The sequence below is a fragment of the Tamandua tetradactyla genome, chromosome 3 (assembly GCF_023851605.1).
Source record: "Tamandua tetradactyla isolate mTamTet1 chromosome 3, mTamTet1.pri, whole genome shotgun sequence".
NCBI classification, from domain to species: Eukaryota; Metazoa; Chordata; class Mammalia; order Pilosa; family Myrmecophagidae; genus Tamandua; species Tamandua tetradactyla.
In genome coordinates this window covers 206,424,648-206,442,619 of record NC_135329.1, presented here as the reverse complement: position 1 = coordinate 206,442,619, position 17,972 = coordinate 206,424,648, and the positions used below count along the sequence as shown (strand labels likewise).

General features: G+C 42.7%; 1 protein-coding gene across 11 annotated transcripts in view; it reads right to left on the bottom strand.

Annotated features, from left to right (window-relative positions):
• The window catches only part of SP100 (SP100 nuclear antigen), an 86,459-nt gene extending 80,178 nt beyond the window's left edge, over positions 1 to 6,281 (bottom strand). For 5 of the 11 annotated variants that reach the window (XM_077155395.1, XM_077155390.1, XM_077155394.1 and 2 more), the window contains exon 1: positions 6,107 to 6,279. In XM_077155395.1, coding sequence (XP_077011510.1) covers positions 6,107 to 6,138 — 32 coding nt within the window. In that variant the 5' untranslated portion in view covers positions 6,139 to 6,279. Of the gene's footprint in view, positions 1 to 6,106 lie in introns of all 11 variants that reach the window. The other 6 variants (XM_077155388.1, XM_077155393.1, XM_077155389.1 and 3 more) reach the window with 4 other exon arrangements.
• Between the last annotated feature and the right edge of the window lie 11,691 nt (positions 6,282 to 17,972).

Here is a 17,972-nt window from a genome sequence, read left to right as displayed (position 1 = left end):
GAAAAGCAGTGACATTCCTGGTGAAGGGTCCTGACAACCCAATCGGGGAGAGTCGAAAGCCCTGAAGGGAGTGTTGATCTGGCTTCAGGGTTTGCAGTTATCGCATCCTCTGGGACCACGTGCTGGTTCTAGACACAACTAGAGGCTGAGAAGTTAGGCTTGGCCCAGGCAGAGGCCTGAAGTTGGAAGACAAAGAAATTAGCAGAACCTTTGGTGGAGGGCTGGAGGGCAAAATTAGGGACTTGAATCAATGAGGAACTTGACTAGTTTTTCCCTTGACAACTTTTCTAGAATCTGAAGTGTAAAGCAAGAAAACAAAAATATAAGACAAAACTTTGGAGAATCAGAGAATTTGCCTGTCTCTCGGCTGAAAACACTGGATGTCTTTATCCTAGGATCAGGGTAAAACAGAGGTAGACCGAATCTTATGAAAATCTGCAAACCAATCTTGACTCAGCTCATGGCCCTATTTGGTTAATATGACATGTATTTCTTTACTTTCCTAGTACAGGAAAGGAGGGGCAGGTGGTGTCACTCTCCAGTGGAAGATGACATCTTGAGGATGTACAGCCCTTTATACCTGATGTCTCCTTCAATAAAAAACTAATAGTCATTTCAAGAGATGTGACTATATTATAAAAACCAAGAGAAAAAAATAAAACAGACAACTGACACAGACCCAGAAATGATCCAAGAGAATGCAGTTAACACGCAAAGACTGTGATTAAAGAAAATAGATGAAAACATAGAAAAATAGACAAAAGTAGGGGCAACTTCACCAGCGAATTGAAATCTACAAAAAAAAATCTAACGGACATTTAAGAGCTGGAAAAATATATAAATAAAAAATTAGCGAACTAGAAGTAAGAACAATTAAAAGCATCTAAGTAAAGTATAGAACTTTTTTACTTTTTTAATGAAATAAAACATAAAAGAGTGTGAGGGATATGTGAGACACAGAAAAAATAATTTCCAAATACAATGCTAGTATGGAGTCAAAGATAACCAGAAATATAAGCAAAATAGTCTTTGTGAATAGAGTATGGAAAGGGAAAATAATAACTCTAAACTGAAATCTGGCAAGCATCACCGAATGGTCACAGGTTACATCACGGTGATAAAAGAGGATATTTCCCCTGATATGAAAGGCGCTTCGCCTCTCTCGTAATCTTCCAAAAAAATCTAACCTCTGTCTAACTATGAGAAAACATCAAAACAAACCCAATTGGTAGGTTTTGACAATCTCTGGAAAATCTTACAGTCACGAAAACAAGGCAAGACTGAGTACCTACCACAGGCCAGACATGATGACGAAATGCAATATGGTACCTGGATTAGATCTGGGACAGAAAAAGCACATTGATGGAAAACCTGGGAAAATCTGAAGAAAGTCTAGGGCTTATTTCGTAGTGAGGTACCAGTCTTGGTGTCTCAGTTTTGACTACTGTACCATCATAATAAAAGCTGATAACATCAGGGGAAAATGAAACTGGGTGTGTTTTAGTTGGCAACTCTGTGCTAACTTTGCAGCTTTTCTGTGAATTAAAAATTTTCCAAAATAAAGATTTATTTTAAAAAATCTTTGTGAGAATCAGCAGAAACAACAGAAAACAGGGCCACAAACACTTCGTACATTGAAAATAGCAGATGTCAATAATAAAACTTTCTTTAATTTGAGTAAGGCTTTTTATTATACACACACACACGTAAACCTACAGCAAACATGGGTTTTCTAAATACATATATATCTATGCAGAACAATTAAAATTAAAGAGTTTTAACAAAATGTTAATTACATTTTTATATCTTAGCAACAAATTGCTAGAAAATCAGTTTTTAAATTATCTGTTTATACTGGTGGTCAGTAAGAGAGAAGGGTAAGGGGTATGGGATATAAATTGTTTCTACCTTCCTTTTATTTCTTTTTCTGGAGTGATGCAAATGTTCTAAAAATGATCACAGTGATGAATACACAACGATGTGATGAAAATGTGAGCCACTGATTGTGTACCATGTGTGGATTGTATGTGTGTGAAGATTTCTCAATAAAAATGTTTATTCGATTCCCAGACCTTGCACGCCCCCCCAAAATATATATATATATATTTTAAATATCTAGTTTATAATAGCATAAAGATATCAAGTATCTGTAAATACATCTAGCAGAAGAAATATAAGCCCTCTATGGAGAAAAATATACTGTATTAGAACATATTTTTTAAATTAATACTATACATATACTATAAGCATTAAATGGAAGACACAATACCGTAAAGATGTCAGTTCTCTCCAAATTGATCTATAGAGTCAATGCAATCCCAAATAAAAGCCCAACAAGATTTGGCAAGCTGATTTAGGAATGCAAAGGGCCAGAATACTTTGGAAGAACACAGGAAGAATTGCTCTACCAGGTATCAGGAGGTGGTTGTAAAGCTGCAGTTAGAATGCAGTGTGGTGGTGGCATAAGGAGAGGTAAATCACAAGCCTGAGGTAGGGAAGAGAGAGCCCAGAAACAGACTGTATATATGTGACATGATTAGCAAAAAGGTAGCACTGCAGGTCAGTGGGATAAAGGATGGTTTAATCAGTTAATGGTGTCCTCTGAAAAAAGTGATAAAAATCAAAATGGAGCCTTCGAACTGAAGATCAGACAGGAAGCTATATGGTCTCACATAAGCCATGAAATGTGAAAAAGAAAAAAACATTCCGTTTATGTCAGCTAAGGGGAAGTTTGGAGAGAGCTGCCCGGGCGAAGCACAGTGAGACAGACTGTAAAAGCAGGGCAGGCCCATGAAAAGAAAAGAAAGGAACATGGAATGCAACATTTCGATAATATCAATTTGGAAGAATAACCCTAAGAAGATGAGTAAAATATCCTCAAAGCATTTTTCATGACACAACTTCAATAAAGCAAGAGCATGAAGATGGGAGGATAAAATAACAAAATATGCTTTCAAGTGGAAATTGCAGAGCTGTAGCAAACAAATTAAGATCTTCCTCAGAAAAATGCAATCAATTTTTTGAACTGAGGTGGCACACCCAAAGAACAGGAGTGCTGGGGTTAAAGTTTGATGGGGAGCTTGGAATTCACCAGTAACTTTTTTTTTTTTTAGCAACATGCATTTTTTTTTTTAATTTAAGAAAACAAACAATACACTTAGAACCATCAAAAATGGATATCTTAATTAGCTTAAGGACAGGCATATTTAAATAAAGTATCCATACAATCATTGTAAAGCCTGTATTTGCACAGTAAATTTCATAATCCAATTTAAAATTAAGGTAACAAGGAAAAAAATCTACATATTCAGATAGCAAAGTTCTTAAATTCTAAGTATTAAAAACTAACTTAGATACCATATGATCAGCTGTCAAAACTGTGATGTTCTCAAAATATCAAGTAGAAAGTTCTTACAAATATCTGCATTGCTATAGTAATGACCTGTTACTATATTTTCTTTGTTTCAGGAAAATATGAAGAAACAAATATATTTACCTTTAATTTATGGAAATCTTAACCACCTAAAATGGATATCTTAGTTAGCTTATCCATAAGCATATTAAAAAAAAAAATCTAAGTATTCATCGTAAAGCCTGTTTGTACAATACGCTTCATAAGCCAATTTAAAATTAGGGAGACCTGGGTTCGATTCCTGGACCATGCACCCAGCAAAACAAAAACAGAAACAAAAATCTGGATTAAAATTAAGGCAGGAAGAAAAGAAATTTATAAATTCAGATATCAGAGTTACTTGAACTCTCAGTATTAAACAGTATCTTAAATACAATTTGATTAACTTTCAAAACTGTGTGCATTCTCAAAATATCAAGTAAAAAGTTATTACAAATATCACCTTTGCTATAATATTGAATCATGTTACTAAATATTTTCAAATTTTTTATTTCATGAATTTATTTCATCTATTTCTATGACTGCCTATAATTTTTAAACTGTTTTTTAGTTGTAAAATATAATATGTATATACAAAAAAAAAAAAAGAAAAATAGCAAGAATTTTCAAAGCACATCAACAAGCAGCTACAGGCCAGTTCCCAGAGTTTGTCATGGGCTACCATGCCCTCAACTCACATTTTTCCTTCTAGCTGCTCCAAAACACTGGTGCTTTATCAGAGTCATAATAATGGAACCACACAGTATCTGTCCTTTTGTGTCTGACTTATTTCACTCAGCATTATGTCCTCAGGGTTCATCCATGTTGTCATATGTTTTGGGACACCATTTAGTCTAAATGCTGCATAATATTCCATTGTATTTATTATATAACACATTTTGTTTATCCACTCGTCTGTTGATGGGGTCCTGATTGTTTGTATCTCTTGGCAATTGTGAACAGTGCTGCTGTGCATATCAGTGTGCAAATGTCTGTTTGTGCACTGCCCTCAACTCTTCTAGATATATACCGAGTTTTGGTATTGCCAGGTCATAGGGCAACCCAATATTTAGTTTTCTGAGGAATCGCCAAACTGATTTCCACAGCGGCTGAACCATTTTACATTCCCACCAACAGTGAATAAGTATTCCAATTTCTCTGCCTCCTCTCCAACATTTATAGTGCCAGTAACTTTTTGCATTGCTTTATTTATTTATTTTTAACCATGAGGATACATCTATTTTTATAAAATCAAAACTACAAGTGTCTAACGTAAAATTTAAGCTTTCATAAGCTAATAAGATACCATAAACAAAGGTAAAAGACAAGAAAAGTGAATTTCTAATTTTCATGATATTTATTGAAAATTCCCATATCATTAAAGAAAGGACAGACACCTTTGCTCAAATAATACTAGCAAAAAAATAGACCAGTGATTCACAGAAGAGGGAATAGAATTGGCCAATAAGCAGGAAAAAACTGTTCAATTTCCCATGGAATCAGGAAAATACAAATTAAAACAATATGCAACCTATTATTCATTATCTTAGCAAAGTTTGTCTGGGTGTGGGAAGATGGCCCATTTTGTTTACTCATGGTTTGAGGATATACGAGTTTTAGCCTCATGAAAGGCAATTTGGCATAATCTATAAATAAATACGTGTTAATGTTAGTTCCCTTTGGAACTAACCTCTTAGTTACTTTTTTGTTGTTGACACAAGAAAACTGTTTGTATTCATGCAAAAAATAAATATAATCACTGTCATCACAGTTTGCAAAAGTGAACAACTAAAAACCACTTAGATGCCCATTAATAAGGGAACGGTTTAAAAATAATGTATGTGTTCTATTGAATATGTGTTCTATTCTATTGAATAGTTTGTAGCTGTTAATGAGAATAAGACCCATATGTATTAAAGGGAAAAGAGATCTATGGTTTTCACTATTAAAGTGCAAAATGCAGACCAGTATATACAAGCATGATCTGATTTATTAAAAAATAGGAACACGGGGCGGGCCGCGGTGGCTCAGCGGGCAAGAGTGCTTGCCTGCCATGCCGGAGGACCTCGGTTCGATTCCCGGCCCCAGCCCATGTAAAAAACAAACAAACAAACAAAATATAATAAAACAAGAAAATGTTTAAAGATGTTTCCCTTTCTTCCTTCCATCCTTCCTTCCTTCTCTCTGTCTTTCCTTCCCTTCCTCCCTCTCTCTTTAAAAAAAAAAAAAAAAAAAAAATAGGAACACAAGTTATATGTTGATGAAAATAAATTAGACATATGAGTGCATAGAAAAAGATATGGAAGGAGGTGTAAATACTGCTGCATCGAATGAAACTACCGCATCCTGCGTGTAAAGTAAGTCAGGAGTTTGTCTGAATTGAAATAGACTAAAGTACCCTTCTTGAAATTATCTGAGTGAAGGTAGAGGAGGCCTGGGGGCAGTGAGCAGGACTTAGGTGCTGTAGCAAAGCCTCAGAAATCACATTGAGTTCAGACAGTTCTGCCCGCTGAGTAGTTGTTGTAAAACAGTACAAAGTTGTGTGTGTCACGGCTGGCTGGACTTTGGCCAACAGCCACGGCCTGCAGTTTAAAACCTCCAAGTCCCTCATTACATATTTTATGTCATCCTGTTGTATGCTCGAGTTCTTATACCCCACACTAACCAGCAACATTGCTGGTTATCAAGGTTAAAGGAAGGAAGATCAAGGCTCACCTGGTGTTGGGGTCTTTACCTCCATCTGCCATCCCCCGAGGCTGGCCCTGCCTGGGCCCCGAGCTCTGCCTGCGATCTCGCCTGTCCCCGGGGCCTGTGTGCAGTGTGCCTACAGGACCTAGCAGGAAGTCTTTGGATCGACTCACCCTGAGAAGGCTCCACCCCACTGGAAAGAAAAGTGAAAGTATTTATCAAAATTCAGGACACACTGAACAGGCACTGACTTCCTCCTTCCTTGTCTCACAGGTCTCAGCTGTCCTGGGATGTGCAGTGGGACGGAGGAGGACAGACGAATCAAGGCCTGGAGAACCTGGGGAGGGGTAGCCCTGGAAGGTGGAGTTTAGGTCAGCTTCACTCTGTGCAAAGACAGGGGGCACAGACACATCTCGATGAACCAAAACTGCCTTCCAAGGAGGTGGTATAGTTTCTACGGGAAGAAGTAAACCTGCATGTTTGCCATTTCCCTTTGCTGAGATCACTGTGAGAAGCAAAAGGGAATCTCACGTATTTCAAATCTCTCCAGCCCATGAGCTGACCGAGCACATTTGTGAGCCTGGGTGGGCAAGCTGGCACCTGGCGTTCGGTCACAGGGCTGGGGAGAGAAGAAATACTGGGCATTGTAAAGAATGTTCTTAATGCTTCTGGAAAGCAGCCAGGGAGGAAAGACTGAAAGCTCTAATCCCCTGGGGCCAGAGGTGGAAGTGAGGTTGGTGACAACAGTTAACATTTTAAGTGAGAGGTTTTCAGCATCAGCAGTCCAGGTGGCTTTACAGCTACAGTCAGGGGTGACAGAGCTTCAGGAAGTCACTGAACTCTTGAAGAGGCAATGGCTTCCCATTGGTTGGGGATGGATGAGTTCCCACTGGAACTGAGATGATCTGAACCCCTGTGGTGACCCTCTGCCCTGGGGTACAGGTGTGCACAGAGTTTTCTTTCATTGTCTATCATCATTCCACAAAGGAAGAGAGGTGGCCTCCAACACTGACTCTCCTTCAGTGGGAAATTAAAGACGAAGAAAGAGAAGCAAAAAGAAAATGAGAAGAGGCACCAAGACACAATATGAACCAGAATTCGGAACAAAACCAAGCAGCAGGGGATAGGAGGCAGCTGGCAGCCAGGGTCGTGTGGAATCAAGGGTCCAAGATGGAGCAGAGGGCGGGACAGGTGAGGATTCAGGAGCCAGGAGCAGCCAGTGCTCTGGGGCAAGTATCTTCCCAGTCAGGTCCCACAGAATCCTATGTCTTCCAGCTGCCCAGTTACAGTTGAGAAATATAGTAGGAAAGAGCTTTCTACCTTTTGCCTACTTCTCTGTCTTTCCCCAGAGGAGAGGACACCAACCTGATGAGGACAGATTCCAGGACACTGAGGAGGACATCTCCTTCATTGGGCTGGTTCACTGACCAACCCCATCCTGCACCCACGCAGGCCTCTCTCTACCTGGTCCTGACTTGTCATGTGTGGGGCAGAGGGACAGTGAGCAGAGTCTCTGTTGGGCATGGCTCTCCTCTGCTCCTGGCCCCATGGAGCACCCTGGCCCAGACAAGACTGGCCACAGTGTCCACCCGCCAGCCCCGGGGACCCCCTCTTCCAGACCCAGGCCACCTCTGAGCTGGGCATTGGCATTAATACACCAGCTTTTACCTGGATCGACTTAGGGTCTGCTAAGATGAGCACCTGGCATTGAGGCCAACTAACTGCAGGCAGGGTGGGGAGCTACAGAGAGGCCGGCCTTCAGAAGAGTGGACATTCCCCTGTTCAGGTGCCCCTGGCAGTAGGGAAGGAGACATTCACGACCGGGTCAGAGGAAGCTACATTCTGCGAGTAGCACCCTTTATGGGGAATCTATAAGCCTCTGTGGGGAAAACAAACTTTCTTTGATCCAGAAAACAACGTCAGACCCTCCTGGGTTAGGGAAGCCAAAGCACCAACTTAGGAAGAAGGTTGAGCTTCTAAAACTTTGCTGGACTGATTACAAGAAATAATAATAATGGATCACCTGGGCATAGGTGAGGAGCCTTGGCTCCTGCTGTGGATGTAAATTGAGGATGAAAACAGGTGTCTGAGGCCTAGAGGTTGGTGGGACATCAGTGAGCACGAGGCTCCCCGGCCTTCTCCCTCCTCCCTGTGGAGACGTCTCTGGCTAGGGGCTTGGTGGAAGGCCATGAGTTGCTCCGGTTTTAGATCTCTTTGCTGCACTGCATCTAAGCTACATCCCCTCTTCTACTTTGCTAGCTGCCGGAATGCAATATACCAGAAACAGAATGGCTTTTAAAAAGGGGAATGTAATAGGTTGCTAGTTTACAGTTCTAAGGCCAAGAAAATGTTCCAATTAAAGCAAGTCTATAGAAATGTCCAATCTAAGGCATCCAGGGAAAGATACCTTGGTTCAAGAAGGCCAATGAAGTTCAGAGTTTCTCTCTCAAGTGGAAGGGCACATGGTGAACACAGTCAGAGTTTCTCTCTCATCTGGAAGGGCACATGGCGAACATGGCGCCATCTGCTAGCTTCTTCTCCTGGCTTCCTGTTTCAAGAAGCTTCCTGGGAGTAATTTTTCTTCTTCATCCCCAAAACTCATTGGCTGGTGGACCCTGCTTCTCGTGGCTATGTCATTCTGCTCTGCTCTCCCTGAATCTCTCTCATTCTCCAAAATGTTTCCTCTTTTATAGGACTTCAGAAACTAATCAAGACCCACCCGAATGGGTAGGGACATGTCGTCATCTAATCCAGTTTAACAACCACTCTTGATTAAATCACATCTCCAGGGAGATGATCTAATTACAGTTTCAAATATACAGTATTGAATAGGGATTAGAAGAAACAACTGCCTTCACAAAATGAGATTAGGATTAAAACATGGCTTTTCTAGGGTGCATACATCATTTCAAACCAGCACACACCCCAACCAGCTTTTTCTTTTTCTTTTTTCACATGGGCAGGCACGGGGAAACAAACCCAAATCTCCAGCATGGCAGGTAAGAACTCTGCCTGCTGAGCCACTGTAGCCTGCCCCCCAACCAGTTTTTATCAGGAAGAAACTGGTGTTTTGTTTCACCTCTTTGCTTATCGCTCAGTTGCTTGGAACCACGTGCGGAAAGGGATATAATTTGGGGATCCTTCTTACACCCTAAACGTGGTCAAGCACATGGGTATATGTCCCTAGCTTCAGTTTCTCTTCTGTCTGTGCTCCAGAATGGGTAAGGGGCTGCAGACATGGACCCTGCAATCACATGGTCAAGTCACCCCCAAGAGAGCCTCTTTTGTTACTCAGATGTGGCCTCTCTCTCCAGCCAACACGATGAGCAGTCTCACCACCCTCCCCTTCTCTGCGTGGGACATGACTCCCAGGGGTGTGGACCTTCCTGGCAACGTGGGACAGAGATCCTGGAATGAGCTGAGACTCAGCATCAAGGGATTGAAAGAACCTTCTCGACCAAAAGGGGGAAGAGTGAAATGAGACCAAGTGTCAATGGCTGAGAGATTCCAAACAGAGTCGAGAGGTTGTCCTGGAGGTTATTCTTACACATTAAGTAGGTATCACCTTGTTAACCAAGATGTAATGGAGAGGCTGGAGGGAACTGCCTGAAAATGTAGAGCTGTGTTCCAGTAGCCATGTTTCTTGATGATGATTGAACAATGATATAGCTTTCACAATGTGACTCTGTGATTGTGAAAACCTTATATCTGATGCTCCTTTTATCTACCATATCAACAGACGAGTAGAACATATGGAATAAAAATAAATAATAGGGGGAACAAATGTTAAAATAAATTTAGTTTGAAATGCTGGTGATAAATGAAAGCGAGGGGTAAGGGGTATGGTATGTATAATCTTTTTTTTTCTGTTATTGTTTTATTTCTTTTTCTGTTGTTTTTTATTTCTTTTTCTAAATCGATGCAAATGTTCTGAGATGAATATGCAACTATGTGATGATATTAAGAATTACTGATTATATATGTAGAACGGAATATGTTAATATTTTTTTTGTTGTTAATTTTTTAAATTAATAAATATAAAAAAATTCACAACTTAAAAAAAAAAAAGATGTACTTATCCCGTAGGCTCAACAGGCGTTTGGTGGCAATATTTTGGCTTATGAGGCCTGGGGTGAGACAGAACCTACAACTGCCCCTGTCAACAAAACCTCAGCAAGTAGGCTAAGGGGTGGTGGAGTTTTTAACACCTGAAGCTGCAACACTTCTAAGATATCAGGGGGATTGCAGGGGGTGGAAATGTGATTCCTTTTTATAGGGAAGGGAGTGAACCCTCAGAGAGGAGGATGGGAAGAGACGCAGAGGAGGAAGGGGTTAAGGCGCGCGAGGCAGCGGGGAGCGAGGGAGAGAAGGGGGAGCACCAGGCAGCTAAGAAGCCCGTGTGGACCACCTTCGGAAGCTCTGGGGGCCATCCATGAAAAGGTCACCAAGGAAGCCCAAATTCCTTGTGCGTCACAAGGAGAAAGGAGGCTGGCCCGGGACCACATCCCAGTCCCCGCTCCAGCTTGGTATGATTACCCACAGCCCTTCGCTTTAGTTCCTGGGGGTGACCCCAGGGAGGGATGGGTGACCACGTGACATCCAGAGCAGAGAAGGACCGATATCCCGCTGTATGCCAGAGTCACTGATTCCACCTCACAGACCATCCAGGCGGTGAGACCAGCCACAGCAGCCCTGGAGCACAGTGAGTCACCTCCTTTCCGCTTCTCATTTTAGTAATTGGGTTTTTTTTTTTTTTTTTTTTACAGTTGCAGGCGCAGCTGGCTGGGTCCTCGCCTCCCTCTGGTGGCTGGGGGTGGCTTTACAGTCTCCTTAGAACTGTGTTCTGCTGCTGAAAATCTCCTCCTTCCTGTCAACTTATAATTATTCAAGAACCTGCGGGGGGGGGGGGCGGGGTGAAGGGGCTGGGCGCGGAGTCTGCGCACTCCTGAGTCCCGTCCCTGCGGCCTCCTGCTGGGAGTGGGCTGCAGAGGGGGTGTCCGGGGCCCCAGGGGTGTCCTTCACAGCCCAGGCAGCCTCCTCGGCTCGGCTCCTCCCCACCCACCCCACCCCAGGGGAAGGCAGATCGCGGTGGGCGGGCCTGCGCCTCACTGCACCCAACCAGCGCCCCGGGGCGGAGAAGCGGGTGGCCGAGGCCCCGCAGCTCGCCTGGGAGGGTAAAGCCCGCCGCCCCTCACCCGCCGAGGCCCCGGGGGGGCTGAGATGTACCCGCGGAGGTCTTCTCCTCCCCGCAGGTTTCTCCTGTAAAGTGGGCATACGCTTCAGTACAGGGGTTTTGTTGGGGTTAAAAGGGACAGAGGCCCCGAGGACACCGTGTAAGGAAGGAGCCCCTTGGAAGGATCAGGGGCCAGTTTAAATGAGTGGATCCGTAACAGAGGACCCTTTCCTGCAGGGCCACCCTGGGGACGGCCGTGGCTGCACCACGGCAGTGCTTTGGCGCTTACAATCTGGAAAACCAGAGAAGCAGCTTGTGAGGGCTGTTTTTTAAAAAATGGGGTGCAAGGCCCTGCTCCACCCTGAGTCTCCGCTGGGCTGCTTCGGCTGGGGCAGGTGTTTCTGGGTGACTGGGGGTCGCCCGTCCTTCAGGAAGGAGGTGGCGTTTGAGCTGGCCCCTGCTGTTTGAGAGCCAGCAAGAACCCCACATTGGAAATTGGGGTGCTTGGGCAGGTTGGGCCTGGATTGAACATTTGCCATCAGACAGTGGTACCATGCAGGAACCCAGGGGCTCTTTCTTGCATTTCCTGAGTAAGCACAAAGCAGAAACAACCGGCTGGCTCCTCTGTAGCACTCAACCACATGCAGTGACACAGTATTTTGCAAAAAACGTCTAAGAGCAGACATCCCACGGGCAGTGAAAGCGTGCCTGCCTGCAGCCGCGTGGAATCACAGTTCTCAGACCAGAGGGAGCCACGTGGCTCTGCAGCGAAGACCGGTGTTCCTGGGACCTCCGAGTCCCCGACAGACGCTGCTGCACGTGAACTCCGGGGTGGGGGGTGGGCACGGCAGGGAGGGCACGGAGCCTGGTCCTGCCTACCTCTCCGGCAGCTCGGAAAGAACGTGATTGCAGAAGAGTCATCCCTTCCCCGTCACTTCACATCCCCGTTTCCGTTAAAATATCCGTAAGGTTCCCACTGTAGGATTCTTGAGTGCATCTGTGTGCATGAACCAGAGTGGACTCTTTCAGGGAAAAAAAGTGAATGAAGACTTCAGAAGAGAAAAATCTCCATTTCGATGAAATGCAGGAATGGGTGATCTCATGTCAGGAACATTTTCAGAGCAGAGGATCTAGACCCAAGTGCTAGCTGAAGGTCCGACTGGCATCTGATTAGTTATATTGTCTTAGAGAGAGAACAGTCCCCACCCCCAGGGTCCAGTCTTTACATTTACTAAACTGGCAGCTGATTGCCAATTCTGCCTTGGCTGGGAGCAGAATCCGCTCCTGTGTAGCAGGGACTTCACTTGGCAGGCTCAGACTGCACTCTGCCTTGTCTGCACCGGGCGTGAGGTAGTGAAGGCCTCAGTTTATACTGACTTCAGTTGGCCCAGGCATCAGCTAGAGACCTGTGAAGAGTTAAATGCACAAAATCTGGGGTTCTCTTCTATGACTTTCTCCTCTCCTGGATTCCCCCACACTCCTGGAAAGCCTGGAGGCCCTGAGCTTCTTCCTCTGATTCTACTGGCCAGAAAGGTCTTTCCACAAGTTTGTTAGCTGGCCTGCACCAAGGCTACAGCTGCTCTCACAGCAAAGCAACGATAAATCTCACGCTGGTTGATTCCTTTGGGTTTCAACTTCCCTCAAAGTTTACCTGCTTCTGCTCACTTGCCATGGGCTAGGCACTAATTTTTCCATATGAGATGCCCTGGTCCTCACTCCTGAGCAGGAGACCAGCCCATGCCACGTTTAGCCCTGGTTCTGGGAATGCCAGCGGTTCCATAGCCCTGAGCACTTTATGCACTCGAAGAAGGGACACGCTTACCCACAAAAACATCGCCCATTTTCTACATTTTGTTAAGAGAGATGTAACCCAGAACTATACACACTTTGCATTTTTGTGTTCATAGGAACACAACTACTTGATAATAAGTGGGTGTACTAGTTTGAAACTTGGGTACCCAGGAAACTCATGTTCTTTAATCCTTATTCAATATTGCTGGGTGGGATCTTTTTAACTGTTTCCATGGAGATGTGACCCACTCAGTTGTGGGTGGTACTTTTGATTGTTGGTTTCCATGGAGACGTGTCCCCACCCATACAAGGTGGGGTTGCTTACTAGAGTCATTAAAGAGGGAACCATTTCGGAAAAAGCTTGAGAGCCCACACAGCCAGAGACCTTTGGAGGTGAAGAAAGAAAATGCCCCACTCCTACTCCGGGGAAGCTGTTTGAAGAAGTCAGTAGAGAAAGCTAGCAGACATCACCGTCTGCTTTCCCAGCTGAGGGAGAAACCCTGAACGTCATCGGCCTTTTTTTGGAGTTAAGGTATCTTTATCTGGATGCCTTAGTTTGGACATTTCTATGGCCTTAGAACTGTAAACTTGCACCTGAATAAATTCCCTTCTTAAAAGCTGTTCCATTTCTGGTATATTGCATTCTGGCAGCTTTAGCAAACCAAAACAGTGGGCTTGTTTCAAACAAAGCAAATAACAAAATAACAAAGCAAATAATGTGCCTAAGGAAAGACATGGCTTATTCTAGAATTTCAGTTGGCAGTTAATACTCACAAACCGTATAAATTGTTGTGGAGAAGGCTGAGGATTTTTTTTTCTTAGGCAAAGGAGTAGTGTTGGGTGCTAATGCCATTTCTTCCCACACAGCTGCTGGGGGATGAGAAGGCCTGCCCAGAAAAGGGGCTTTGTCCAGGGCTCCAACAGCACCCACTACCCCAGTGAACTGCTCTCACTTGTTTCCTTAATAGCAAATACATCCTTGAAATTCTTCTCAAATTCAGCCTCCAGCCTAAGTCCCATTTGGCCACTGAAAAAAATAATTAAAAAAATGACACTCATGGTCAGTGTCATGAGACACCTTACAAGCAAGAATGGCCAAGCCCCTTGTCTTAAACACCCTAAGTGTTCACTCAGAGCCACATAAACACAGAAACTCAGAAACTCATGAAGCCAAACAGCTGCTCTTCCCTGAGAGCATGATTGTTCCTGATTAGCTAGACAGAAATGCGAAACTACAACCACACTCGGGGCCTCTTAGTTATTTACTTTGGGTGGTTTATTTTAGTGAGAGTTAGAAAACTAATCTACGTGCTTGGTAACAAGCCAAATAGTGCAGGACTAAAGTAAAATCAGTCCTCTCCTGGAGTGACTTCCATTCCTCAGGCAATCCCTGTTTATTCTGTGGACTGCCTCTGGGAAAGTTGTACCTAAAGGAATCTGGGGCATGGGGTTACAGGAAGTTTGACTTAGTATATTTGGGGGAAGCGAGGGGAACAGCACAAAAGGACTTCGAAACTCAACGCCCTTCTCTTTATGTGAGGGAGAAGGCAGCACTCTCGTGCAGGCTTGCAACAGGGTAAGGGAAACTAAACTTTCCCAGTCACCAGAATCTGAGGGGCAGTGACTTGATAGAAAGAAAATGAAATGGAAGCAGGGCATGCTGCTTACATTGTAAGAGGCTCTGTGGCTCTTTTTTTCTAACTTTTGTGTGTGTGTGTGAAAAAAAAACTTATGTACAAAAAAGCAATAAATTTCGAAGTACATTTTAACAAGTCGTTATAGATCAGATTTCAGAGTTTGGTATGAGTTACAGTTCCACCATTTCAGGTTTTTCCTTCTAGTTACTCCTAAACACTGGAGACTAAAAGATATATTAATATAAAGATTCAGCAGTCATGCTCACTTGTTAAATCCTATCTTTTCTGCTATAATTTAGAGGACTACTTTTCAAGTTCTTGTATATTGCTATTATCATTTCATAACATGTTGTTAGTTTTTTATGTAATAGAACTCCTTTCCTTGAGTTAAAAATTATAGTCAATAGCAATGCTCAATAACACCCACATTTGTTTCTGTGCTCTGAAATATTATGTCTAATAAATCTAGCAGTTATTTGGTATCTGCGTTCCAGATTGTTAAAGGTATTGTTAAAAATTATCTAGGATTCTTATACTAACTGTATTAGCGTTCTCTAGAGAAACAGAATCAACAGGGAACACTCGCAAATATAAAATTTATAAAAGTGTCTCACATGACCGCGGGAATGCAGTGTCCAAAATCCGAGGGCAGGCTGTGAAGCCGACAATTCCGATGGAGGGTCTGGATGAACTCCACAGGAGAGGCTGGCTGCCGAAGCAGGAAGAGAGGCTGTCTCTTCTGAATCCTCCTTAAAAGGCTTCCAGTGATTAGATTAAGCATCACTCATTGCAGAAGACACTCCCCTTTGGCTGATTACAAATGGAATCAGCTGTGGATGCAGCTGCCGTGATCATGATCTAATTCTATGAAATGTCCTCATGGCAACAGACAGGCCAGCACTTGCCCAACCAGACAAACAGGTACCCCAGCTGGCCAGGTTGACACATGAACCTGACCATGACACCAACCTTTCAAGAAGATATCCTCTTTTTTACAAATAAGGTAACTGAAGCCTAGACAGGGTAATTAACTTGATGAAAGTCAGGCAGCTTGTAAGTAGCGTAATTTAACTCCAAGTTAGTGTTTTCTGTTATGTTTTTCCCTTTGGGCTTGTTGTGGTATTCCACCCTACCTCCTAAATTTGACAGATAATCTGATTTTTGTCTAGTATGGCCTGACTCTACTCTCTATTTGTGTTGGAATCGTAATCAGACTCCTTTGTTTTCTCTCTGTGTTTAAGGGATTTTTTCCTCCAGCTTCTCATGGTCATTTTGAAATTTGTCTTCCATAGTAATTAGCTGTTATATATAATTAGATTGTATAGTACAATACTTGGAAACTTGAATATATACTTAAAATATTTATTTTGTTTATTCACAGATAATTTGATAACGACTTTGAAATGTTGATCTCTATGGGTCATTGTTTTCAAAACCACAACTTACCTACTAATTGTTACCTTGTTTTCCTGCCCTTTTGGTGAGAATGTCTCATAGGATGGATGCAAAGGCTTAGTACTATATTCAAGGTAGATTTAACTTTTCCTAACTGTTTCCTCCTTAAAGTATGCTATAATAGATGTCTTTGGAGAAAATTAAGTTTTTCTGGCAATTTACAAGATCATACTAGTACCGTTTTTTTTAGTACCTTTTTAAAAATCTTCTCTTAAGTGACTGTATATTGACTTTATTTATTTTTCTGAAATGTAGATGTTAAGCTGTGATTGCAGCACCATTTCTATGTTTTGAGTTTGGGTCTTTTATTCAAGGACCCAATTGTTGTTTGCTGAATTATTTTCCTGACTATTCTTTTTTATGTTTATTGTGAGAATTACTTTAATCAGCTGTTCATTATTATTTCTGTTTAGCAACAATACAACCTAGAGACCGTAGCATCTTTTTTTTGTAACCAGTTTTGGTGGCACATAGCAGAATTGAGTACCTGGGTATAATTCCCCGTTCATTCTTTTACAGTGCTTCTCAATATGTTCTTTTTTTAAAAAAATATTTTTATTGAGAACTATCCACATACATACAATCCAATCATATCACACAACCAGTGGCTCACAATATCATCACATAGTTGTGTATTCTGTACTATGATCATTTTTAGAACATTTACATCACTCCAAAAAAGAAATAAGAAGAACCCTTTTCTTTTCTCGCCCTCCCCCTTTCCTTCTCCCTCCAGCAGCCTCCTTCCTTTTCGCTCTTCCCTCCTCGTCCAACTTTCTCCATCCTTTCACATTTCCCTCTCCCTCCCTCCTCTCACCTGTCTTCCCCTCCCCTTTCTTTCCCCTCTCCCTGCCCCTCCTCCCCTTCCCCTCAACCAGCTCTTTGCATGCAACCCATCCCCCTTTTCAAAAAAAAAAAAGAAATAAGAAGAAGCAAAAAAAAAACTCATATGTCCCAGAACTCTTACCCCTCCCTCTCATTGATGAACAGTATTTCACTCTACTTAGTTTTTCCTCATCTCCCCTATTATTTATTTTTTATCCTTATTATTATTATTGTTTTACTCATCTGTCCATACCCTGAATAAAGGAGTGTCACACACTGGGTTTTTACAACCACACAGTCACATTGTAAAAGCTATATCATTATACAATCTTCTTCAAGAACCAAGGCTACTGGAACACAGCTTTACAGTTTCAGCTACTTCCCTCCAGCCTCTCCAATACACCATAAACTAAAAAGGGATATCTACATAATGCATAAGAATAACCTCCAGAATAACCTCTCAATTCTGTTTGAAATCTCTCAGCCACTGAGCCTTTATTTTGTCTTATTTCTCTCTTTTGGTCAAGAAGGTTTTCTCATTCCCATGATGTTGGATCCTAGCTCATCCCTGGGAGTCAGGTCCCATGCTACCAGGGAGATCTACACCCCGGGAGTCAGGTCCTACATATGGGGGAGGGTAGTGAGTTCACCTGCGAAGTTGGCTTAAAGAGAGAGGTCTTAGCAACAAAACAGGGTCTCTGGAGGTGACTCAGGCATAATTATCAGTAGGCTTAGTTTCTCCTTTGTAGGAATAAGCTTCATCAGCTTGAGTCCCAAGATTGTTGTCCCCACTGCTTGTGAAAACATCAGGAATTCCCCAGATGGGGAAGTTGAATATTTCCTCCTTTCTCCTTAGTCCCATCAAGGGGACTTTGCAAAAACTTTTTTCTTCTCTGCCCAAATTACTCTGGGATATATCAGGGTATAACACTAACCCGTACAAACCAACAAAATCTCATGTCCTAGTCAAGATTCCATGTAATTATGGTATTCAAGTAAAGTGAGGATACTG